General features: G+C 51.4%; 1 protein-coding gene across 2 annotated transcripts; it reads left to right on the forward strand.

Annotated features, from left to right (window-relative positions):
• On the forward strand, window positions 1-26,857 carry ACTR2 (actin related protein 2). Of its 2 annotated transcripts, XM_032963723.2 has the most exons (10): window positions 1-148; window positions 8,364-8,474; window positions 8,938-8,952; window positions 10,767-10,982; window positions 18,193-18,265; window positions 19,431-19,567; window positions 21,159-21,308; window positions 22,194-22,339; window positions 24,651-24,783; window positions 26,430-26,857. In XM_032963723.2, the coding sequence occupies exons 1-10, from the start codon at window positions 101-103 to the stop codon at window positions 26,598-26,600; spliced, it is 1,200 nt and encodes a 399-aa protein (XP_032819614.1). In that variant the 5' UTR covers window positions 1-100; the 3' UTR covers window positions 26,601-26,857. The 2 variants fall into 2 exon arrangements, with proteins under 2 accessions (XP_032819614.1, XP_032819615.1); XM_032963724.2 differs by lacking the exon at window positions 8,938-8,952 and having other exon boundaries at window positions 8-148.

Below are 26,857 nucleotides of genomic sequence, written 5' to 3' on the forward strand. Positions count from 1 at the left end.
CGCGTCATCCAATCCCCGCCCACGCCCCACCGCCCGGCCCCACCCCCCCCGGGTTCAGCAACGGCAGCCAGCAGCGAGCCGCCAGCAGCTGACAGGCGCCATGGACAGCCAGGGTCGGAGAGTGGTGGTGTGCGACAACGGGACGGGGGTGAGTGAGTGAGTGAGCGGGAGGCCGTGCGGGTCGACGCGCGGACACGCCGCGCTCACTCACGGGCGGCGGCGGCGGAGGGCGGCGGAGGAGACGAACGTTAAGAGCCGGGGGGTTTTGGGGGGGTTTTTGGGGGGGGGTTCTACACCTCGTATCCACCAACCCACCATGGATCCCGGGGTTCGGTTCGCCGGAGCCCGCAGCTCGTTTCGCTCGCTGGGTTTGGGGGGGGAGCCCCCCCGTGGCGAGCCGAGCCGAGCCGGTGCCGGCCTCGGCCAGGCGTTTAGATTGGAATGTCGCCGTGCCGGGCGGGGTGTGTGCTGGGGTTGTGTCTCTCTCTCTACGTGGTGGTTGTTGGTGTGTGTCTCTGTCTGTGTCTATCGCCGTGTGTCTGTGTCGTGGGTTGGGGGGGTGGTGGCGCGCAGTCGTCGGCGTTGATTGTGCGAACCAGCCCGGCGTCATCCTGAGTTGGATTCCCCGCTCACGGCTCGCATCAGTTGTGCTTACCGTCACTGGTCCTGGGCCTGAGCTAGGTTTGTTACGTCTTGAACGCATCTCTGATTCGGTTTCTGTGTGTGGAGCGTCAGCGACGGGAAGACAAAGGCGGCCGGGCGTGGTACTAACCGCACCGTGACGTTATTAATAGATGCTCGCGAGCAGCTCTTGCCTCAACAGCCTGTGTAGGCTACACGGGGATCTTCGTCTTTATAGACTGTGTACATGCCTGTCTCTCTCTGGGGGGGGGGGGTGAGGAGCTTCTAAAGATTAAACCATTAAGAGACCATGTTTAGGGGGGTGCCCCCCTCTCCCTCTGTGCCACCTGTACCCCCTCACCCTGTACCCCTCCCCTGTATCCCCCCCGTACCCCCCCCCCACCCTGTACCCCCCCCCCCACCCTGTACCCCCCCCACCCTGTACCCCCCCCTGTATCCCCCCGTACCCCCCCACCCTGTACCCCCTCACCCTGTACCCCCCCCTGTACCCCCCCACCATGTACCCCCCACCATGTATCCCCCCCACCCTGTACCCCCCCCCCACCATGTACCCCTCCCCACCATGTACCCCCCTGTACCCCACCCTGTACCCCCCCCCACCCTGTACCCCCCCCCCCCACCCTGTACCCCCTCACCCTGTACCCCCCCCCACCCTGTACCCCCCCACACCCTGTACCCCCCCCACCCTGTACCCCCTCACCATGTACCCCCCCTGTACCCCCCCTGTACCCCCCCGTACCCCCCCCACCCTGTACCCCCCCACCCTGTACCCCCCCCCCCCCACCCTGTACCCCCCCACCCCCCCCGTACCCCCCTGGGGAAGGAAGCCGAGTTGCTACATTTTGTGTAAATAAGCGGAAGCGGCGCGCGACACCGGGAAGTGAACGAAGCCCCCCCCCCCCCCCCCCGCGGTTCGGTTCAGATCGGGTCCCGGTTCCATTCGGTGTTGTTTGGGATCGCACGCGGTTCTGGTTCAGAGTTGAATCGGCTCTGGCTCCGATCCACTTGGCCAGAATCCAGACGGTGCACAGAACAACCTCGTAACGATATACCTGCGATGTGCTGTTACCGTATTGCGGGAAACATCACGGATGATGATTGTTGTACGGACGTTCCAGGGCTCCATCACGGGTCGTTTTAAATTGTAGGACTCCTGAGCCTAAACGCAACACGATCCTGACCCAATCCATATTTTTGTTACTAAACCGGACCCAATATTGAAACTAACCCTGACCATCGCCCTGACCCTAACCTTAACCGGACCCCAACTTACCTGTACATAAACCTTTAACCCTGACCTTAACAAATATAACCTGTGCCTTGACCCAAACATTTAACCCCCTGGGGCCAACCACAGCAGGCTGGGCGGCCCAGGGTTTAGCAACAAGAGAGGGAAGCGCGCACGAGAGAGAGAGAGCGCACGTCCACGACAGAGATGGAGCGATGAAATGAGCTCGTGTGGGCAGGAGGGGATGCCTTGATCCAGCAGTAGATTGACCATGGCCGATGATGATGATGATGAATGAAAGACACACAACATGCAGAGCTTCATTTACCACCGAATATTTTCCGGGTCGCTGGTGAACTGTGGTCGGTGGCACGTGACTTATGTTAGTAAGTAGCCAACAGCCCAAAACGAGAGGCGCATCGCTGGATGTGGTGTGCCGCGGGCGCTGAAATATTTTCCGAGCCGGCTGAAATGAAGGCCGTGGTTAATGCCCGGGGGGAGGAGGGGGGGATGTGCACTGTGCTATTCCTCGAGACGCCTGCACTCGCCGAGACCGAGAAGTTCTCTTTTACATGCAGGAAGTGACGAAACACGTTCTGTACTCCAGCAGATAAGCCCGGACTGTAAATTTTAGTCTACAAGTACTGCACCGCGTGTGTGTGTGTGTGCTCACGAGTTGCATGCACATATAGTAGTACACGTGTGAGCAGAGCTTAAATTCTCGTGGAATATTTTCTGGTGCCCACCAAATTCCAGCCCCCCAACACTGTCCGGAAAAGGGGTGGTGGTGTGGGTTGGCTGTTATTTCCCGGAGCTCAGCCCCGGAATAATTAAGTGTGGAGTGAGTGTACTACTCACCACATACATTGCTGAGTGTGCACCGTGTGCGAATTTGGCCAGCGCCCAGTGCTTTTGGTAGATGTACAGAACAGCCCTTGTTATGGTTTCACACCCTGGCAGTGACATTAGCCTTATTCAAGTAATGACTCAACACAAGACCTAATTAATACGACGGATGTATTGACCATAACAATACATGGACGTTAAAGATCCTGTGACAGTATTGGATAGAGTAGGGCCATTGTGTGCTGGCGTCATAGCCCATATTTTAATTACTTTAAAAATGACTGGAATAAACTAAAGTAATCATTGCCAGCTCATGATTAATCTAGAGACTCGGCGAGGCTATTGTAGGTGAACAAGCTTCATAAAAATGCATAATCATTTGCCAGGATTTATAATAGATTTTTGTCTTGGGCCACGTGATGATCTGACCAAATTTATGAGGCCAAGAACCCGACACAGCCAAAAGTAATCATTGTCACGTGGTGCAAGTGTTTAACAAGGCGCCAATTATTGTTGTTTCAGCTCGGGTGAGTTGGAGAACAATTCTCGCAACCAAATGTAGCAATTAATAAGTTTGTCATCAGTCCACTAGTGAATAAAAGCATCCTCAAGACGTCGCGTGATCCTGTGAAGTAGTATTCCACCTTGCACATGCAACACATGAGCCGACTTCATCACCCTAATGGACTCGTTCCGTTCCTTGGCTAACGCTCCGTCACTACTCTTGACCATCAGCCATCATCGGTGATTTTTTTACACAGCGCCTCCCATGCATTAACATCTCGAGGCACCAGGACAAATGGGGTATTTGAGATAATTACTCAATACGATATGGACAATATACACAGCAAACGTATATAACGTGAATTGTATAACATTGCGAATGTTATTACAGCGATTTGGCAAGGGATATTGCACCATCGTGTACATGTATAGCCCATTTTTTTTATTCACTGCTGGACGAGGGCCTCCCCAAGCCATCGGGGTCGTGGCGGTTATTGGACCATACTTCCCCATGCTGGTCAGTGCGAGTTGTTGGAAGGCAGGGGAGCATAGACGTGGAAACACAGATGTGTACTCTACATGGCGGTCGCCCATTCAAACACTATTGGCGGCTCAAAAAATCCTGCTTAGCTTCCGAGATTTGTTGAGATCGTGTGCTTTCCAGTTGAGTTTGTAAATATGCGTCGAAACGTCACCTGATGCCAAGATGTGTTGTTGTTCGTTATCTGCACTGAAATCGGTACAGTGCATTCCTTATTTGCATTCCATTTCAGCTGCACACACCAGGTCCTCATAGAGCCATCATCGAATCACAAGTTCATTTTTCACTTGTGGGTGGGTGTGTACATCGGTGAGGTGTGGAATGATTCATCTGTTAAAATAGTATCTTGCGATTATGATGCATGCATCAAATCCTACCGTGCGAGAAACAGCTATTCACAATTTATAGAAAACGACGGGCTGATGGTGCTTCTTGGCTCATGCAATGGTGTTTTAATGTCAGTTATTTGTGGGAATGCTTTCATCCAGCAATAGATTTTTTTTTCTTCATCAAGTATCTCACCTGGTTATAATCCCTTGAGATGAAGCCAACATCTCGATTGTGAGTGTGAAGCGTGACACGTTAGACGTACATTGCAAACACGTAATGACACCTATACAATAAAAAAAAATCCACCACGTGTACAGTACACGTTTATGCAACGTTAATTTCATTCATAGATTGGCAAATGACTCAACATTGTCAGCGTGAATTATGTGATTGCTTAACCAAAGCCCTGCAGACACTATATTGTACTTTCACAATGGTAAAAATAAAAATAACAGATTCTTCAATAGGATAGTGACCCCTCCAAATTGCAACAATTAATCAAATCGTTTAGTGGGGGGGGGGGGGGGGGTAGGAAGTGGAGGGGGGGGGGCAAGCGAGTCAATACATGTTCAACATGTCCATCCATCTATTGGTGTCATCAGCTCAGGGTTCAGAGGTCGATGACGACGATGGTCGACGTATGCCAGCGCCTCCTCTTGGCGTGCACTCTCGCGACGTTCCCCAGGACGAGCTGGGTCCACCACACCTCCATGTCGTTGTTCCCCCGCCTGCCCCCCCCACCACCGCCACTGCGCCCCCGCTCCCACCACATTGCGCCGATAGCTCCCAACTGCAGCTCGTAATATCTAAAGGTGGGTCTACACCTGGCCGATCGTTTGTGCAACCAACCAATTCGCTCTTGAAACCGCGCAACGTAATCGCCTGCCTGCGTGCCGCGACGTCTCTGGTTGCGGAGACGTCCAACATTTAAGCGATTCGGTTGCATGCAACCGAATCGCTTATGCAACCTAAGTAGGGACCAGCGTTACGGATTGCTCACACATTGTGTGTGACCCACGTGTGTGTGTGTGTGTGACCTATACTAATGGGAGCAGTAGTCTTAACGGTTAGCACACCGCGATACAAACCCAGTGACGCCGAGGTCGATTCCCTCTCATGGCTAACACCAGTGACGAATATCTGAAGCAGTCCTGGGGCTCCTTTATATCGACCCAGCTTTAAATGTTTATCTGCTGCTGTGTGGAAATATTAGAAACTGGGAAGGGCGTGGTGCTAGCCATCCATCCACACACTCAGGCCTAACTCCATGCTCCCGAACAGCAATTGCCCCAACAGTCCATTAGAGGCTATTCGGGGGATCTTTGTATCTTGTTTTTGCGCTCCCACACTACGTTACGCACGCCCTCGGTATGCGGCCGATGAATAAGCCAAGCTCTGAGGCCGCCTCATCGAGCCACTACCGCTGACTAGGTGTGGGCTGCTATTAAAGCACCCCCCCCTCCCCGCTCCCTCCCTGTGTAACGTTACGGGGCCGTGGTGTAACTCGCTTGTTTATTTGCACAGGAGGCCGAGTAAGGAAAATTGTTGCTTGTAAGCAGCAGACACCTCTCTCTGATTCCAGGTTTCTGCGAAACTCGCACGCTAGTTCCAGGACATTGTCACGCCAGTGAGCCAGGCGATATGACAGCTGGTGGGCAGGTGTAGGGTTTATGCCCCTTGGGGTCCCCAGCTATCGAAGCGTTTCGATTTTCTGGCCCATGGGGACCACAGAATGTGTGTGGGCTTAGGAGCCCATGGAGCCCCGGATGTAAAAAAAAAAATATTCCATGGTTTTTGTGCCATGGTCCCCAGATAAACATGTGTGTATGGTGCCTAGCCCATGGGGCGCTTAATAAAGAAAGCTGCGAGTTTACTTGGGACCCCACGTAGAAATGTGTGGGTCTTGTTGTGGGCCATGTGCCCACAGGTGTTTCTGGCTCATAGGGCCACAGATATAGATATGTGTGAGTTCCATAGCCCACGAGCCTTCGGACAGAGGATCGTGCGGGGGGGTGTATGACACACCGTGCCACAGCTGGGCACGTGAGAGTGTTTTTTTTAACGGATGCCCACTCCTCTTCAGCCAGTGTGACGACATCGCCGCGTGCAGTAAACTTTATTTATTGCAAACGCCCGCGTTTGCAGACAGCCAGCGCTCTCGCCTCTGCGCCACACTTGTAAACTTTTTTTTATCTTAGCTCACCTTTGCATCACGGCGAGTGGAAAGTTTTCCAGTGCCTCCCCCCCCCCCCACGTGCGGATATACTCTGCTTGTAAATGTGCCATTGTCATCTCAAGTGTGCGGCGGGATTACTTTTCAAATGTGGGAGTTGCCCCGTGACATAATTCGGTAACTGTGGCTGTGTGCTGAGGTTGACGCCCAGACCTCAATGCCCCCCCCTTCCTACCTTGGGCAAGCGTTTGTGACCCGTGGGAGGGGGAGCCCCTTTGTGTCACTCAGTGGGGTGCCAGTGCATTTGCAACCTCTGCACACTCTCAAGCAAAGTCCAACCCCGAACCAACCAGTCGCCAGTACCGGCTCCACCGCTAACAATCGAGCCGCACCTCCGATTCGCACGGTTGGCCACGTACAGTGCGAAAGAAGTTCAACATACACACACACAGCCAAGCAGCCATGAGTACTGTCTTCCGATGGGTCTCAAACCAACGACTACAAAACGTCACAATATCCCATCTGACCGTCACACATCCACCCTGGCCGAATGAATTGTCCACACCCATTGCAGTACCGTATTTGTTTGTGCATGGGTGGGTTTGACTGTCGTTGTTTATAGACGTTTACAAATCCGACCTTGTCACACAGTCACAGATTATTAATCTCATGTGCATTCGCTTCTTAAAGCACGGTCAAGCATTTCCCTACGCGTAAAGCGGTTTGCGATGTATTTTTTTTGTCCAGTAATCGTTGATTTAGGTATTCACATCCGACTGCCACGTTTTGGCCTTCAACTTGGGCCCCAGCAAGTCGGATGTTGCTGTTCGTTCCCAGCCAGTTGCTCTGCACGTTAACCATTTTGCTCCGCTTAAACAAGTTTATCTCGAAACATTAATTGTGCAGCAGGGATATTTAAAGCGATGGCTTTTTAACTTTTATTTCCAGAATGAAAACAATGGAGCATCTGGCAATATGCAAACCACCACCACAGCAAACATGTGCTTTTTAACAAATGCTGAGCAAAATATGTCGTTAGCATCTCGATTAGTGCATCATGATGCTGCAGCGTCATCCACACCACCACAGCAACATGTGCTTTTTAACAAATGCTGAGCAAAATATGTCGTTAGCATCTCGATTAGTGCATCATGATGCTGCAGCGTCATCCCCACCACCAATAGCAACAGCAGCAGTAGTAGCAGCTGTGGAAGCAGCAGTATTAATTTCACTGTCATCAGAAGCAATAATCGCTGTATCAGAAGCAGCAGCAGCAACATCAGAAGCAACAGCAGTAGCAGCAACAGCAGGAAGCGTCGTGCTGCTTAGCTGGTGGTGGCGCGGGTTTCTTCCTGGAGGGCAGGGAGTAAACGCGCCAAGTGTGGGGTTTTCAGGAATGTAGGCAAGCAGGCCCCGGCGCACTGTGCTTTCCGAGCTGTTAGCGGACTCACTGTATGCGAGTGGTTTTTTGTATAAATAAATAAAAGTTTCTCTTGTGGTGCCGTAGTTCCACCTCTCCGGTGCGTTTTGGTTTTGCGCCGCGTGTTCGGCAGCATGTGTTTGGAGCTTCTCGAATGAAATTCGGTTGCCGAAGAAGCTCCCTGCACCTAGAGCGAAACGTCGGACGTGACACTGAACAGCGTGCGCGGTACAGCCCGAGAACACATCGGAGAGCTACACGGCACTGTTGCTTGTGGTGGTTTTGGTGTTCACATGTTATCAAGTGTACCGATCTTTTTGTGTTTTTTTTAATCCTTAAATGTTCATTGAACATGGGGGTTTTTCACAGCCCATTTGATTATTGCTCATAATTTATATATTTTTGGGTTCGGCCACCTAATGGTTTGGCTATATTTTTCTTGTGTAACCCTCCACCACTCGACTTATCCAAACATTTTCCAGCATTTGCGTGCGCAACCGTTTAAGGCGTCAACTAATGTTTCGGCTCACCGGTGAGTTAAAGAACAATTCTCACAACCGCATTTAGCAATTAGCTACGATGTGTTCGCTTGAAACTGCGTCAAGCAATCCACGGATGGCCGAATCAACGGCGTCACCTGACCCGGCTTCTTAAATCGTTGCTGCTGCTGTTGTTCCAGTTTGTGAAGTGCGGATATGCGGGCTCCAACTTCCCCGAGCACATCTTCCCAGCCCTCGTGGGGCGACCAATCATCCGCTCCACGGCTAAAGTCGGCAACATCGAGATCAAGGTACGTGCCGGGGAGGGACGGACCGACGGATGTTGGCGAACGTCCATTTTGGGGGCGTTTCCTCCTAACGGTGACGATGGCGAGCGGTGAGCGCCGCGTTCTGTTTCGACAGACGTGGTGCTATTCGTTTTTGGGCTCGTACATTTGTGCACTTGCGAAGTGAGAATTTGCGCTTAAAAGTAAGGCTCTAAGAACCAGATGACCGGTGTTGTTAACCTCGCTTTCACTCGACGGAGACAAATGAAGATACATTTTTATATTTGTTGCTTGTTGAAGTCTTTTTGCTATTTTTCTCTGTTTTGTTTTGGTTTAATTTGTACTTTTCTGTGTTATTTCTTTAGTGAGCTGTGACCTTCCCCCTCTCTCCAGCTTTTCGCTGTTTTAGCTGCCTGATGCAAAACATGTTCTTCTCACTGTAGTTCTCCTAATCTTCTTTTTCATCTTCATCCACATGTTGAAGTAGAATAACAGAAAGATGGTAAGTACATAATTTTCGACAAAAAGAACAAACAACCCTCCCATATAACGACCGTTGCTTTGTTATATTTTCGATAAAGTAACAAACTGAGTGGTCTTGTTTGCCGCCCATACTGATTTATTAATTCCTCATTTCGTATATTTTTTTTTTTTACGATTTGTGTTTGTAACGCCTGCCGAATGAAAAATAAAAAAACGCGCGCATTAACATCTTCCCAGCTCGATTGTATCCCCCCAACTCTGCTAATCCTTGCGGTGTGCATGCAAAGCCGACGGCCAATGTCGTTGTCCGCGACTGATGCCCTTATAGATGTTGCCTGAAAATTGTTGAACGCCCGTCGCGGGTTGCCAGAGAGCCGCCGTGATATGGTGGCGACGGGCAGAAGGGTTGCACGCTTTTCCCGGCGATGCCGACGCACGGCCCCCCCGCTGCCCCAGGAGCAAAAGCGAACATTTTAAATGTTTTGCGCACGGTGTTTGCATATTCAGCAAAATAGTTAGGTTTTTTTTTATTATTAAAAGCGAAATTGCCGGCAATAGGGGATGGGATTAAAAAAACTACACGCAAGAAAAATTAATAGCGCTTGTAGACATACGCACCTTGGCTGTGTGTCCTGGGTTGTCCGAAATGACTTTGAAGAACTGATTTGTAAAATGTAGTCTTATAAATGGGATTTACTGACAACTTTGGAAGAGTAGGCCAAATACCGTCTGGAGGGGCTGCCTCGAGCTTCCTGCAGTTGGAGGCACTTCCGCCAGAAGTTGTCCGAGTTAGCAATTGCTGGGCTGCGTCTTTGCCCCGACTTCCAACCATGCAGGAGGCAAATTAAACCAGGGTTGCCTTCTTTCAATGGATGCTGGAGTTTAACTACAGCAAATCGGCGAACAAATTCACAAACCGTGACAAAAGTAACTTTCAAAAACAAAAAAGTAAGAATTTTAGATGATGTACCATGTAAAAATAAGCTTCAGTGAAGCGTGTAATCATTGTACGCTAGTGATGTCACTCCCATGCATAATATATTTTAAAAAACTTTTTTTTAAACACGCTTTAATGAAATGTACCCGACTAGTAATGGAAGAACTCCACGACTCCAGGAAGTGTCCCCGAAGCTTGCCATAACGTAAGGGACCCTGGTGATTTATAGCCAACGTCAGTTGAGCGTGGACAATTAGAGCCAAGCCGAAACATAACATGTAAAAAGTAATGTTTTAAAATGTTTTTTTTTTATGATAGATTATAGAATTGTCATCAGTATAACATTAGTGTACCAAGTTTGCAGTCGATACCACATTGGAAATTGGGTTAAAATTGAGTTACATTATTTGAGGATACAACAACAACAGACAGAGTGAGTTAATAGAAAGCGTGTAAATGGTTCTTTACACACATTCATCGATAATACCGTCGCCTTAAAAAGAATATAAAATAGAATTGGCAACGTATTGGGTCATGTCCCTTGGTAGCACCTTGGACATTTTAACACATCATCAACGCAGTAGTATCACCAGACGTCTGTGACGCAGCGGCTGACCCAGGATATAAGCGGCCCGCATTGTCTGCCTATTTCCTTTTGACCCCCAACGACGCTCACGATTATTTACGCGTTATGATTTTGCAAAAGCGTTTTCTTGACAAAGAATCTTCAAACTCGCGTCAGATAGGCCTGCGACACACAGCCAAAGTCACGCCAATTACAAGATGAGAGCGGTTAAAAAAATTTACGAAAATTATTGTTGTTTACGAGCTGTGTACGGCGGAGCGCGTGGCGGCGTCCGGGCTGATCGTGCCGTCTTCCCCCCACCGGCTTCCAGGACCTCATGGTGGGCGACGACGCCAGCGAGCTGCGCTCCATGCTGGAGGTGAACTACCCGATGGAGAACGGAATCGTACGCAACTGGGACGACATGAAGCACCTGTGGGACTACACCTTCGGGCCCGACAAGCTCAACGTGAACACGCGCGAGTGCAAGATCCTGCTCACCGAGCCGCCCATGAACCCCATGAAGAACCGCGAGAAGATCATTGAGGTGAGGGGAGTCCGCTGTCGTCGCCGCCGTTGCACTGCCGGTGGCGGCGGTGATGTGAACGTTGCAACAGTTTAAGGGGGATGAAAATCTGACCGGGGCCGTGCAATGCGAATGGTGGAGGAGGGGAGCGAGTGGTTTGGGGAAAGGAGAATACTAAACCACCATACACGTAGTGCTCTCTCTGAGCGACGAGTTAACCAGCGACTAGGAAGCGCCCAACCCAATGGAGTACCGTGAGCCACTTGGGGCCATGTTACAAAGAATTTCATCCCACCCCCCACCCCCCCCCCCCCCCCCCGTTTGTCGTGACCTGGCGCCTGAACCCCTCCGGCCCGTGGACCCTGGTGCAGTTGCACTGCCCACACTCGAGAGCCAAGCTGCTGGTTTGGCCCCCATCAACTAGCCGACTGGCCACGAGCATTAACTTTTCTCCTCACCTGATTACTGTTACCCTAACCGTAATCCCCAACCCACTTAAAGCATCCAACCAGCCGCTAGTACCAGCCATTACTAGCAGCCCAGCCCCGTGGCGCTCCCCCTTTCAACCACCTCCGGAGCCGCTTCGTCGTGTGGAGCTTTTCAGTTTTGCCCTTTGCTGCGTGGCCTTTTAAGCTCGCGCCTGACCCCAGCCCTCACAGCTCGGGCCGTGTTGGCTCGGAGCTGTACAGCGAAGCGGAGCCCCATCGCAGTGTCCGCGTGTCCTCGCTCATACCTCCTGTTGTCATCTGTCGCGTGTGTGGTATTGGCGTTGCAGCCCGCAGACTTTTGGCAACACAGCGTGCGTCCGTCCTCCAGTCTCGGCGTGGCACGCGCGGTGCAAAAAACATTTGAGCAGGTTTATTTTAACGACCACAACCTTGGCGGCTGCTGCGCCACGTGTGTAATCACAGTAGCCATCGCTTGAGCCGTGGCTTAATGTTACATCGCAGGCCTGTGAGAGATGGCGACGGCTGGGGGGAGAGGCCTTCATTCGGCAGTGGATTGAACGTGGCCGCTGCCGACGATCATGAGATACTACCACAGGCGCAGCAAACGCACGCTGCACAGTGCGGGTGAATGTTAATAATGCAGATTTTGCGTCGGGTGTAAAATATAATGATGGGAAGTTAGGCGACGCGGTAGTTTGCTTTCCTGCGCTATTTGACGCCGAGTTTTTATCGGCACCTATGCACGCCACGTTTTTTCCTGCGATAAGGGAAGTTGCGGCTCCTTCCCCGTTGCGGCCGGTCGGTCACGTGACCTCCGTGGCGGGTCATGAGCGAGCAGGAACCGGCCAGCGGGCCATAGCGCAACGCAGAAATCCACCGCCACAGATGGTCACAAGCGATAGCACTCGCCAGTGGCCAGTGGTCGCTCTGCCCAAATTAAAACATTTGGAAGCTAATTACGTATTGATCATGTAGAGAGATCTCAGGAATCCGCTTCTGTGACATCAGAATCTTTATTTATCCTAGACAGATCCGATGAGCTATGAAGCTCTATTGCACAGATCCAGTAGGGACGGGTCAGAAAGTTCTAACAACAAACGATGCAAAAAATAACATCTCTCTGTGCGAGAAATCATCTTGTTACGTGATACCGATAGCACGATTGGGACAACATTTGGGATGTATCTTATCTCAGTACAAGCCTTTTGTGAGTATCCCTAGAATGTTGCCCGACTGCATTCAGGATGTGTCCAGGCATCGCCTCTGTCAACCTTGGGAGCTGTGTATCAGAAACTAATCTGGTGCTGTCAGAGGCGCTGTAGCATTTCACAAGCAACTGATGGCCATGACTGCACCTCGCGAGGTTCCAGTCACATCACCGAATACCGGCACCAGGGGCTCTCTGCAGTTGTCCAGTCTCAAAACCCACACGTTTAGTCCGTTGGGTCTGGAACGGCTGCAGACTACACGACACCGCTTACCAGGAGCACGGCCAAGCTGTGGAAGTTGGGGGTTTGTCTGTCCTTCTCGCGTATAGCTCCTCGTGGTTATCGTCACAGACGAGGCGCTGTTCTTTGCCATAATTGCATGCAATCCACACAACTACTGTCTACTGGATGCACCAAGCCGACTGGGCGTGCGCTCCTGCCCATCTGAGGTTCATGTTGAATGGCGAAATCCGTCGTCAATTTTGGGGGGTGGCTCGTGTTGGCTCGACTGACTTTGGAATTTCCTCTCCCATCTTTTTTTTTTTTTCCGCCCGCCCCCCCCCCCCCCCCCACGCTCTTATAATTATAAACCTCGCCGCTCAAATCTACTAAAGGTGCCGCACTCGTCTTTGTTTTCCGTGACATCTTTTGACGGTCGCCGTTCGTTGCTGGCCGCTTGGCGTGCGTTTGGCCCGTGGGCGCGTGCCCTCGGCAACTGAATGTAATGTCCACGAGATGTTTTGCGTAGCGTCTCGAGATGCGCTCACGTATTGATGCCGCGAAATGCCAAAAAAGAGTTTTGCACGAGTGGAGGCGGGGGGGGTGCAGGAATGTTGAACCGGCTGCAAGTTCATAACTGTTAGTGCAATAACAGGAAAAGAGCAAACTGACTTGTTCGGTATGTAAAGAGGATGTTGCTATTTGCTCGATGACCTAATGGCTGTTTTGCAATACTCTCAGAATAATTGAGTCCATTTGGTATTCGTGCCATTCTCGCGGTGTAAGGCTATCACGAAGGAAGGCGCTCTGTTTTGCTCAGTCTGCAGTAGTTTTACAGTAGGGCCTGAAGTTGCCATGCGCGATCCCAATTGAGTAATTTCAGGGTAATTTTTTTCAAAATCTAGAGCATGACGCCAATGCACAATGGCTCTACTATTCTTTGTGAGTGACGTCAGGAAAACCCTTGACGTCCGGTTACAAACGCACCGCAGTTATTAAACCAGGGCGGCCGCCAGATTCGAGCAGCATTACCCTCCTGTAGAAGCGGTGAAATGCGCTACCGCTGGGCTGCGTCACCGCGTCACCGCCCCGGTCGTACTACAGAAGACTGTTGCGTAGCCTGTGGACCACCAGTAGAGCCGACACACGTGTACGATGAGACAGTGGTAACAGACGTAAATACTGCGAACCGTAATAGAAAGACAGGAAGTCAAGTGTGTTTGGCGAATAGATATAGGCGTGCGATGACGGTGAAAAAACCCTGGTGAAGCTTTTGTCGCTTGGTGAAGTCGAAGGAAAAAGGAATAGGTAGACAGATTAAGATTGCTCTTCGGTTCTTTCGGCAAAGCCACGTAGAAAGAGAAAACAACAAATCGAACAAAAGTACACGATGCCTCGATTGCAACACAAGCAACCACCAATTGGGCACAAACGGAAGAGAAAACAAACCCAGAAAACGCAGAAACACAATGCAATACAACAACAGACAGTCGGCCAACACAACAGCCAACACCCCCACCTGGTTAACCACGCTCCTTCAAAGATTGCCAAACCTGAGAGCGAGACAAAACACAGAACCGGAGACACATGGACAGGTTTCAAAACGAACCGATGCATTCGTCGGATATTGTTGTGCCCGTAAACTGCCGTCTCCCAGTGCGCTGTCCGGACAGCAAAAAAAATGCGGAACGATTCCGAACGAAGGAAGGAACGAACGAACGCGCGCGTGCGAGAGCCTGCAGCTGGCAGCTCGTGCCGTGTGTAAGGCACCTGCTCGATGGTGAAATGCGTGTGCGGGTTTTTTTTTTGTCGTTGTCACGAGGCGTGCATTTCTCGTTCGTCCGTTTGCGCAAAGGTGCCGCGGTCTGTTGAATGTGCGCGTACGTACGATGGCCTTCGTTTTCACCGTACGTAGCCAACCGTGCTAATCGGAGGTGGTGCGGCGTCGCGTAGGGGGTCTGGCAGCTGACGGCGCGACCTCGCGACCTTACTTCCCCGGCCGTAAATGTCACCGTCGCGAGTGAGAAGTTGAGTTCCACTGGGTCGGCAACGCCTCGTTTCTCCACTGCGGCCGTCCTGGGTGCGGCGTCCAATTAATTCATTCTTATTATTATTATTTTTAATTTGCTCTAAGCAAAGTACAGTGGATAGACGCAACAGTGGCTGGATGCTGCTGCTGCTGCTGCTGCCACAGTGGTGTAACGGTTAGCAAGCACGCTGGACTTGCAATCCAGAGGTCGCCGGCTCGATTCGATCTCCCAGCACGGCAGTTTCTTAAGTACTCCCCTCCACCCTCCCCCTGCCCCAAGACACCTGGCCAATGTGGAGGAGTAGGCCAAACTCCTCTCTAGAGGGGCTTTCCAGGGAGGCTCTTCTGCCAGCGTGCTGTGAGCGAGCGAGCAATTGCCAGGCTGTGCCACTATGGGACGTTTGTCCAATTCGTTGTCTTTTTATAGTGGGCACGAGTCGGAGTCGGGTCAATCGGCAGGCGACGTGTGTTTGGGGTAAAGTGTGGGTTACTCCCCACCTCTTCCACGACGTGTCGCCAGTGCGGTAGTGGAGGGCACGTACCCCCGAGGAGAGAGGGTGGGGGGGGTGTCCTCTGCAGAGCAAATGGCACGAGCAAGCAATCGCAGGGCAGCACCTTTAACAAACACGACTTTTGGGAGCCGGGACGACGGGTTTGGTGGCGAAGGTCTCACCACCCCCCCCCCCCCCCACCTTCCCCACGAGCACAGCAAAGGGGGCGGCCCTGTCGCTCGCGCAGGAAATGACGGCAACGTCCGTACCGGGTGGAGCCGGGACCTCGCGGCACCGAGCAAGCACGGGCGGCCGCCGCGCTGTGGCCGTAATGACGACGCTCTCGAGCCCCACTGGCGGTGTACAACGTAAACAATTAACCACCCCTAGGGAGATACATTGACCGAGCCGGAGACGGATTAAAGGTTTCGCGTTCATGCGCAGCCATTTATTTTTCAATTGACACATGCGCAGCAACAACGAAATGACTTGGGCGTATCTTTGAAATCTATAACATGTGCAGGATACATTTGTAGTGACGCACTCAGAGACAGTAGGAGTAGGAGGCACTCTATTTATTAACAGCCTTCACAGTCCACAATAAGCAACTACAGCTCCCAGTCAGGACAGCTGGCAGACTGCCTGACTGACGACGCCGAGAAGGTGAAGACGGCGATGAAGACTCCGGCAGCAACAGCCCCAAACCTTCGCTCGGGGTCCCTTTGTATCCTCCCAGCGTGGCCTCGCTCCACCCCGGCCACGCCCCCGTTCTGGAACCTACCAGCGGGTTCCCGGGCTTCTCTCAGTGCCCCCTCTGTCACTTTTCCCCTACATCCCTTTCTCTGGCTTGTCACGTGACATGCTGTCAGTCAGGGCTGCTGCAACAGCAGATCCCCTTCTCTGTAGCAACCCGCGCTATGCTACGTAGTGACCCATTCCATGTCACTGCACATTTGAAGCAATTGGTGGGACCCCGGGGTCCCATCACTGCCCCGGGGTGGGAAAAACCGCGTAGCGACACGAGTCTTGCCTTACCGACAACAAAACTAGTGGTCAATCGATTGGCCTCATCGAGAGCTACTCGGGGCACTAAGTTTCGTAAAAAGTTGAAAAATTACATAAACACGTTAAATTCACTGCCTGGGGGGCGGGCTCGCCTTGGCAAAGAAACTGAAGATCGATGGCTGACCGGAGGGCGTTATCGCCGCGCGTGACTGCGGCGGACGCCCGGGATTGCGTTTGGCCGGTGGGGTGGCGCCCATCGTGTCGATCGCCGCCTGCTGCTGCTGGTGGCGCTTGTTGGCGCGAGTCTGGGCGGGCGGCGCGTTGCTGTCGGGATCACGAGTGGGCGGACTGAAAAATAATAATTATTGATCTGATTTTTGCGGGACCCCGGGGTCCCGCCAAATGATTCATTTATACAATGGAAATCCACTGCTGGATGAGGACCGACTCCCCATGCTATGTAGGTCGCATGGTGGGAGTTATTTTACCGTAATTCACTCGGCTGGTCAGTGCGGGTTCGTGAAAGTGTGGAGGGAGCAAAGTCGTCGTGAGAGATCGTAAAAAGTACAGTCTTCTTTCTTCCGTTCGGCTGATGCAGATAGCAGAGCAACGGATACAATTTCACATGCAGGTGTATCGCCACGATGTCTCCTTCCCATTTGTGGATCAGGCATTTACGTCGTTATACGTTGCACGGTCTGTTCTGAACGAGCACGGTCGCACGCTGGAGAGTTTTTAATTTACCATTTGTGGATCAGTTATACGCATCTGCCGTGGTTTTGTGCGGACGTAATTTAATGGATGTTGAGTCTCAGCACGGGGATTTATCCACATTAAGTGAAAGAAAACTAAATTAACATGTTGTTCTTTGGGTGGTCATCGGTGACCGAGCTGAAACCACCAATTTTCTGAACTCGAGAACCCAATTTAATCACAGGCGACTGAAACCCGGTTTCGAACTCAGGTCTCAGCGGTGTCGGCTCAGCGCTCTCACCTCCGGCCACCTGAACATGTCACTCTTTGAGAAGGAATTCTCGTCGAGTGTCGTGCATGATGAGAGGAGAGTTTGTGTGTGTGTGATTATGGGACGATGGCTGGGTGATGTAGCCCGCGTGCCCAGCCACTGCATGCCTAAACAGCTTTATTCGGCCGGATAGAGGGGACTAAACGGGCGTGGCATGGGCTAGAGAAGAGATGGAGTGATGTGGAGCTGAGTGGACTTACCGATGACTGGTACCAGTGATGTCAAGATCGGCCTCTGTGAAGGAGGCTCGTGAAGGACGCTACTGTGCGGTTCGAGGCAGTCACCCTCCAGCAACAACAGAGGGCAGAGGAGCGATGCTCACAACAACGAGCGGAGCACCGGGTGGCTAAACCACAGTAGGGGGCACAGGTTTTGCATCGGCCAATCATCTCAGTCAGTCGACAAGTGGCACCTGGGTCTGCCCCGTGACCTCCTGCCAGCGGGCGTTTGACGCTTCACGTGGCCTCAAGGTGCACATAGCCTGGCACAAGCGCCGTGGTGATGTCACCGCCACTTAGTGGCGAATGGCCACGATCGCAGTGCCTGGGTGAATTGGTGTGACTTGCTGGGAGTTTCCGGAGTGCAGAAGTTGCACGAAGGGCGCTGCCACCTATGAGTTGGCTTGGAGTATCATGATTTTTCTTCGAATGTTTCGAAAGGCAGTTCAGCACATTCGGACGGTATGAGCACATTCGGACGGTATGAAAGCGATTCGTCTGAATTACGATAGGCTATGAAGAGGGCTTGCATCCGTGGCCTATGACGGTTTTAACGGAGTGTCGTCTTGCCCGTCATCCTCTTCGCAGGTCATGTTTGAGCAGTACGGCTTCTCGGCGGTGTACATCGCCATTCAGGCCGTGCTCACACTTTACGCGCAAGGTAAGCACGGCGGTTTCGCGCATCACGCTTAAAAAAGTACATCTGTATTTTTACAAGGGCAACAAAGGCAAAGATCCCCCGTATAGCCTTTAACAGACTGTTGGGGTAAGTGGTGTTAGCGAGCACCTATGAAGGCTGGGACGGCACACAAGGAGGTGGGTGACCAGCACCACGCCCGGGCCGCCTTTGTCTCCCCAGTGGCGATATTTACACTCCGCACCAGGTACTCACTTGAGGCTGTCGACCTGGGGAGGCCCAGGACCGGTTCAGATAATCGTCACTGGTGTCGGCCGTAAGCGGGAATCGAACTCGGATCTGCGGGATTGTAGCACAGCACGCTACCCGCTACACTACCACTTCCCATGTATTTTATACACGCACGCACACACACACACATTATCTTTTCCCATCTCGCAGAGCCAGTGCAGCTCTTTGTGTTAGAGAGTGGTCCGCAGAAGGGGATATCGTGGAACTACTTCTGAGATCCCTTCAAGTGACCACTGGTCTACACAGTAGGGGGCAACACTTTCTCCACCCACTCTGCAATGCTTGTAAAAATCAACTTTAATCGCAGACAGCTTCCTGGATGTGAACCCAGGTTTCTCAGCGGTGTGGGCTTCCGTCAAAATAACTTACTCGGTTTGTTATTGACATTGGTCTTAGAAGCTTTGCGTTTTGTCAACTTTTTTTTTATTATATTGTACTATATATTATACACTATGATGTGCATATTTCCAAAGCACACTCCAATATCTGGGGTAATGTTTGCATGACCAGGATAGCATTAAATTACTGGCAACCTATTGTGTGCATCATTTGTGGTGGTGGAGGCTGTTATGTGCATGTGGTTGCATGTGCATGCGTGCATGTGTGTCTGTGTGCATGTGTGTGTTTGGATAGGTGTGTATGTATCGATTCCCACCCACAGCCAACATCGATGACGAATAGCTGAATCAGTCCTGGGCCTCTTCTAGGTCGACTCAGCCTTAAAGAGTAACTGGTGCAGTGTGCAAACATCAGCACTAGGGAGATAAACACGACTCGGCGTGGTGCTGGCCACCTACCGCCTCACGCGCCGTGCCGGCCTTAAGTGCTCGCGAACAGTGCTTGCCCTAATAGTCTGTTAGACGCTACTATATACGGGGGGATCTTTGTGTTTGTACAGGCCTGCTGACGGGAGTGGTGGTGGACTCTGGCGATGGCGTCACACACATCTGCCCTGTGTACGAGGGCTTCTCTCTGCCCCATCTCACCCGCCGCCTGGACATCGCCGGACGTGACATCACTCGCTACCTCATCAAGGTAGGGGGGGGCGAGTGGTGGCCACCCGACAGTAACGGAGAGGTAGCACACTGCGCTTACGGACACAGCAACCAAAGTTTGATTCCCTTCCAGGGCTATATACATCAGTGGCAAACAGCTCCCCATCTTTCACCAACCCGCACTGGCCAGCATCTGAGATGGCCCGCGTAGAACTTCATCCAAAAGTGGCTTGAGCAAGGGTTGTAAGCTACATTTTGTAATAACCTAACCAAATACATCTTTAATTATAATGTCTAATTTAACAATGTACATTCCATTGTCAAGCCACCTGCTGGACAAAGGCCTCTACAAGCCGTGTCATTCATAGGGGATTTGTTTGACCATACTTCATCGTGCTTGTGAATGCGCGTCGGTCAATGGCGGTGCCTGCGACCGGTCCAGATATGACTCGCCACCGATGTTATCCGTGGCCGGGAATCCAACTCAGGTTGCACAATTAGAAGCGCAAATTCGATCACCACTCTGCTACTGCTTCGCACAAATATTATTTTCATTTCTATCCTGACAAAATCTTCAAGAGTTCATTTTCGCTCATGTGACCTTTATTTTTAGTAATGTGAAATTATCATAATTTGTTTCTGCTGTTAAAAAAGTTTCTTGCGTGCGGAATTACCACACCCGGCGATCAAGATGTTTCTGTCATTTTACTCTCGTCGCAGTTCCCATTGCACTCAACATTATCCGTCCACGTATCCTCAAGCCTGTACATGGCTATCACTGTCTCACAACTCTGCTTTTACTTTTGACTGCATATCACTTAAATGCATTATCAGTGTGTTTATTACATGTGTATAATTGCTGAACCCTTAACTAGCTGGGCCGCTAATAATTACAATAATCATTTAGCACATTTGGTATTCGCACCATTAATTATAGCGCAACGGTATCACGAAGGAAGGCTGCTAAGTTTCACAGACATCGTCTGCAGTGCTTTCACAGAATTGGCCATTATTGACATGTGTACTGTAGTCCCTCGGTTAACAGTGACATCGGTTAACGGTTTTTCGGTAAACATTTCGCCTCCCTTAGGGACCCCATGGTTTCGGATTACGTTAACATTTTGATGAACAGTATGTATTTACGTTATGCACGCCAGCGTCAATTTCAGCCAATCCGAGTGCTCGTAAGTGGGGCTGAGCCATGCCCTCAGCCAATCGGAGACGCCCATTTATGAGCATTTCGACCCCGACTGGCTTTGTTTACGCTGTGTTTCCTGTTTTGGCAGAAATGTGTTACTTCTATATTCAATGAACAGTTTTCTTGGAACGGATTCAAAACGTTAACCGAGTGATTTGCGGTGTAACTTTTCCAATTTGGAGAATTTGGACCATTACGCCTGAACGCGATGGCCGACTTTCCATTGACACCAGGGAATCACTATTGTTCACTGGTGCAATGGCACATTGAACGGCTATTACGCCCTGCATTAATAACGAGGGCAGCCTCGCCGGATTAAACCATGCGGGCCTCTGCGACGAGCGGCGAACGCGCTACCGCTTGGGCGACACTGATAATTCCCCCCCCCCCCCCCCTCGTCCGTTGTCCGCACCGCTTGCCCCATCCGCCGTAGCTCCTGCTGCTGCGCGGGTACGCCTTCAACCACTCGGCAGACTTTGAGACGGTGCGCATGATGAAGGAGAAGCTCTGCTACGTGGGCTACAACATCGAGCAGGAGCAGAAGCTGGCGCTCGAGACCACGGTGCTTGTGGAGTCCTATACCGTACGTCTGTTGCTCGCGCTCGCGCACCGCACCGCACCGCACCGCACCGCCCCGGTTGCCTCCGGCAAGAGGGCGTCACGCCATCCCGAGCACTCATCGGGCTGAACTCCTCTGCTTGGCTTCCACGATGTGATGAGGTCGTGCTTGGCGGTTGCATCGCAGGCTCCCCGTAATGTTAATACTAGTTAAATTTTGATGTAAAGCTTTCGTGACTGCAGTGATTCATATTCTTGGTTCTTTCGGTAAAGTCGCGTTGAAGGGAAACAATAAAAAATAATAATATATTTTAAAGCAGTAAAATTCTCACGACGTTTCGACTGTTTGCGTTACAGTCGAAACGTCGTGAGAATTTTATTGTTTTATATATATATTATTATTTTATTGTTTCCCTTCAACGTGACTTTACCGAATGAGCCAAGAATATTAATACTAGTTATCGGTTTATAACTCTGGTTAAACCACTCTGTGTTGCGTTTTTAACTCTTTCCCGTTCCGAGATGGTTGCAAGTTGCAGGGTGGGGTGTCCTGTTCACCACTGAATCCCGGAACGCGCGAGCGGTTCAGCGTTCAATTTATTTAGAGAGGCGTAGCGCCGTTGTATTTTTAAGACATTGTACTCACCGCAGAGAACTGTAGCGACACGACCGCGCTCTGCGATAGCTGGCACCAAACTGTGCCACACGCCCTCCCGCGTGGCCCTGCGGTTGCCCTCGGTATTGATAACGTTATTTTGTTTTATTTTTTCATTCCGGTTCTGTTCCGATGTACGTCAGCGGAATGGGAAAGCGTTAACGTTTCGTCTTTACGCCGAGCCAAGCTCTTCACAATCGTCCGTTCATTAATTGTCAGCGTCATTATTATAGCGTGCGATCGTTTCTCCCGCAGCTGCCCGATGGACGCATCATCAAGGTGGGAGGGGAGCGGTTCGAGGCTCCCGAGGCCCTCTTCCAGCCCCACCTCATCGACGTGGAGAGCGTCGGCGTGGCCGAGCTGCTCTTCAACACCATTCAGGCGGCCGACATCGACACGCGGTGAGGCACCCCGCGCGGGACCGCTGTCACCATCGTGCCGCTCGTGTCTGGAGGCCCACGGGGGAGATGTTTTTTTTGCGTCAGCCCCCGGCCCGACGACTGGCATTGTGCTTGAGCTCCTGCCGCGCTGCCTGTCTTCGAGTACTCCTCTTCGTTACGGCACGCGTTTCCCCAGCTTCCTTTGAAGTCACCGCACTTTTCCTCGTAGGACTCGCTTTTTTCTTGCTTTCGCTTCTACGAATGCGCTCGATCCACGTGTTTTTCTCCATGAATTGTCGTAAGTCAACTTGTGCCACCCCTGAGCCTGCTCTAGGGCTTCCTCATTGCACTTTCTCCACGGAGGTGGCTGCAATGTGTGTTCAGTTAAACAAACCCATTTAAAGAGTATGACGAATGGGAATAGGTTTAACACTTTATGGCCCAAAAAAAAATCGGTGTTAAAAGGTTCAAACGCCAACTAGATACCTTTTGCAGTCCTGATTAACCACACGGTACTTGTGGTCAAACATGCAAAAAAAACATGCTCTGATAATTAATATATGCATTGTCTTTTAAAATGATTGGCCTATACGAGATACAATCTTCTTTATGCCCTAGTCTCATCAGTGTCAGACCAGAGAACGCTGAAAGGCGAATAGTACAAATACAATGGTCCCAGAGATATAATTCAAAAGCTCTAGGGTTTTTAGGCTAGATTTTTTTATGAAACAGATGACAGCAGTTTTCATACAAAGGGATGTCGGGGAGAAGCCACATTTTTACCTGCGGATTTGGGATTGTGCCACCCCAAGATGAGACGTCGTGCCATTGAAATTCTCCAAGGTGTGGAACACTTTCCTGCAAAATACACTCCACTCCGGCCCTTTACTCGTCACTGAATATTTGCCGGGTCGCTAGTAGACTGGAATTCGGTGGCGTGTAACTAACTCGTAGTTGGCCGCTGCCGATTAGCACGGTTGGCTACGGCGCGGCGCGAAAGAAGTTCAACGTACGTGAGAGGAATGTTGAATGTGGTGTGCCGGTTGCTGAAATATTTTTCCGGTTTACTGACCCACCCAACTGACCCGGCTGAAATGCGGCCCTGACGCCCCCTCGCCAGCGCCGGCTCGCCCATGGCCAACCGCGGCTCGTGCCGGTTCCGGGCGCTCGCTACGGTGCAACTTTTAAACTTCCCGTTGATGCACTTGGTGAAATCTTACTGCCCTCCTCGATGGTTGAGAATGCATTGGCGGAGCGATCTTAGCAATGTAAACAAAAGCTACTGATAGTGGGGTCCCGCCACGCTCCTGTCCCATTGGAATCGTATGAGCAGCTGGTGCTGCTCATACGATTCATTTATTACTCTGCACCACGTGCCACACAAGAGATGATCAAAATTTCCCGCTGCCAGACTCCTCACCACCGCACCTGTTAAAAGAGGCCACGTCACCCCAATACCGCACTTCCCTCCACTGGCTCCCAATGCACAATCCCAGGTCAATTCAACCGTCTTCAATATCCACTGTGGACATGCCTCTGCCTACCTTTATTTCCCTTCTCGTCTCACTCTACTCCCCTCCACACATTCACCCGCCTCTCCCCTCTCATCTCACTACTCCCATCCATGCACTGACCTATCTCCCCTCTCGTGCCACTCTACTCCCCTCCACGCTGTCCTCCGCTCCAGCAATCAAGGCTTTCAGGTCACAGCTCCCAGGTCAACCTTCGCTGAGTGGGAAGTTGCTCACTCTCCTCTGCCACCCCCATTGTCTGGAACTCCCTTCCCCCGGCCCCATCTGTGCCGTCAACTCCCTGCCACTGACTCACCGACTGCCTCTTTCTGTAAACGCCCGCCGTTTCTGTAAAGCATCTTGAGATGCGGTCACGTTGTATTGTAAAAGTTACTAAACTAAAATGATAATCACTCAGAATATTTATTTATACTGGAGGAATCCTATGAGCTATAAAGCTCTTTTTCACAGATGTCCAGTAGGGGCGGGTAAGAACATTACAACAAGTACAAAAACATTACTTTTTATTTTACCAGGCAAGGCCCATTGAACGACCCGGCCACAAATGATAGCGCAATGAAAGTGACTCATCACGTGGAAATGTACAGCAGCCAAATACTGTTAAACGCGTGTTTCTAAATGTGGGGGGAAAAACCGGAGGACCCGGAGAAAAATCTACGTGGAGAGAGAGAGAGACACGCAAACTCCAAATATACAGCAGGCGTCACGGGTCAGGGTCGAACCCATAACCTCCATGTATACCGGGCGAGGTGGTTAACCCCCCCCCCCCCCCCCCGGTTCCCTCGCCTGTTGCTCTGCAGACCGGAGTTCTACAAGCACATCGTGCTGTCCGGGGGCTCCACCATGTACCCGGGGCTGCCGTCGCGGCTCGAGCGTGAGATCAAGCAGCTGTACCTGGAGCGCGTGCTCAAGGGCGACGTGGACAAGCTCTCCGTAAGTTCCGACGGCATCGAACGGCTCGCTCACTCGCTCGCTCCTCTCGTCTCCCGAGTCGATGGCCTCGCGGGCTTCGCGGCAGAATGTTCTGGCAGCGCAGCGTTGCGTTTAGACGGTTGTGGTTAAAACAAAAGCAGGACTACATTCCATTTTTACCGGGCGCAGGCCTCCCCACTGAGCTGCGTGTAGCTCTTTTTCAAAAGTGACCTGGCCATCACAAATGATGGCTCGACGAAGTGGCGGCTCATCGCCGCGTGGAAATTCATAGCGGCCAGATACTCTTAAAACGCCGCGTGACATTGATTCTAAATGTGGAGGGGAAAAAACGGATGATCCGGAGAAAAATCCGTGTGACCACGGGGAGAGAGACACCGCAAACTCCAAATATGCAGCAGGTGTCAGGGTCTGGGCCGAACCCCCCGCGACCTCCTGTATACCAGGCGAGGGAGTTAACATCTCACCACCGCGGCAGGTGTATTCCAGCAAGGCATGTTGGATATGTGTACATTTAAAAACTGCCCATTGTTTGTTTAGAAATAAATAAATATACACGTGCATTGGGTATTTGCGACATTCTCATAGAATCAAGGCCACCGCAAAGGAAGGCGCTGTGCGGTTTTTATCCTTTGTAGCCTGGAGTTATATGACATTTGGGTGATAGTGGGCTCAGAGTTCAGAGTGGCTAAGCTGGCAATGCTTAGCCAGCATAAGAATCTGGAAAGGGTTTGCAAGTCCAGAGGGGTTGATAGTCTCAGCTAGGTCACAAGAGGCTATGCAAAAAAAAAACATCATTTGAAAATTTGGTTAATTTTGGCAAAAATTCTAGCTCTTGAGAATTAAGCGTGTCAATTTTGACCCACGCATGACGATTTTACACTTGTGTGTATTGTAGGCCTTAACCCGAGCTAGGGATCATTGTTGGGTCACATGATATGACTCGTAGTCAAAGGTTTAGCGGGTTCAAATCCAGGTGGGTCCGAGTGACTCAGAGGTCAATCAGAACGCTGAGCTGGCACTACTAAGGTTAAACCGGCTTCTTAAGTGGAGTGAGTTGGTGGTCTCAGCCCGCGCACCAATGACTGCACGAAAAAAAACCCATTGCATTGTATTGGTCCTGCACTTAAATTGGATAAGTCGTGCATAAAAATATTCTCAGTGGCAGAGTGAGTAGGAAAGTGCTGCCCTTCTACTCCATCTCAGAAGTAGCTCTGTGATATCCGCTTCCTTGGGCCGTTCATGAACACCGGAGGGTTGTGTCGCTCTGCGAGGGATCCTTCATCTTGAGACAATGTCACTGATGGCCCAGTCAAAATAAAATTGGGCAACATCAGGAAACGTACTACTGCGTTAGTTTGCGATTGTGAGAGAGTGCTGCTTGTACAGCTCTCCAATGTGTTTTGCGAGTTGTACCGCGCGTCGTTCGGCATGATGTTTAGACGTTTTGCTTCCCCGTGCTGGGGCAGCTTCTTCCCCCGAAGAAGACGAAGAAGACGACGACGCTGCCCCAGCGCATGCGGTGCGAAACACACGGTGAAACCTAAAAACGAGTCGTCGGCAAACTGTAAAAAAGTAAAAGATTCACTTGAAAGATGTCTTCACACAGAGTACGTTCTCGGCTCCACCTCTTGTGCGCGGCACCGCAGAAATTCAAGATCCGCATCGAGGACCCGCCGCGACGGAAGCACATGGTGTTCCTGGGCGGCGCGGTGCTTGCCGACATCATGAAGGACAAGGATAACTTCTGGATGACGAGGGAGGAGTACAACGAGAAGGGCACGCGGGTGCTCGAAAAGCTGGGGGTGGCCGTGCGATAAGGGGCAGCCGCGCCGACGTTCCTGCTGCACCCCCAACGCCCGCCTGTCAAATGACCCCCCCTCCCCCCCCCCAGAATTTTGTATAATCAATTTACTAACGTCGCTTAAACTTCTCCACCACTTAATTCTGCTTAACCGCATTGAACGCGAATCTGCCTCGACGTCTGACAAGAGAGGTTTTATGCCTTTCCATCCCCCCCCACAGGCCCTCCGCCACCACCCCCCCCCCCATAATAAAAAAGGGTTTAAACGTACAA

Source organism: Petromyzon marinus, chromosome 31 (assembly GCF_048934315.1).
Source record: "Petromyzon marinus isolate PM22_M1 ecotype Great Lakes invasive population chromosome 31, UKy_Petmar_22M1.pri1.0, whole genome shotgun sequence".
Taxonomy (NCBI): Eukaryota; Metazoa; Chordata; class Hyperoartia; order Petromyzontiformes; family Petromyzontidae; genus Petromyzon; species Petromyzon marinus.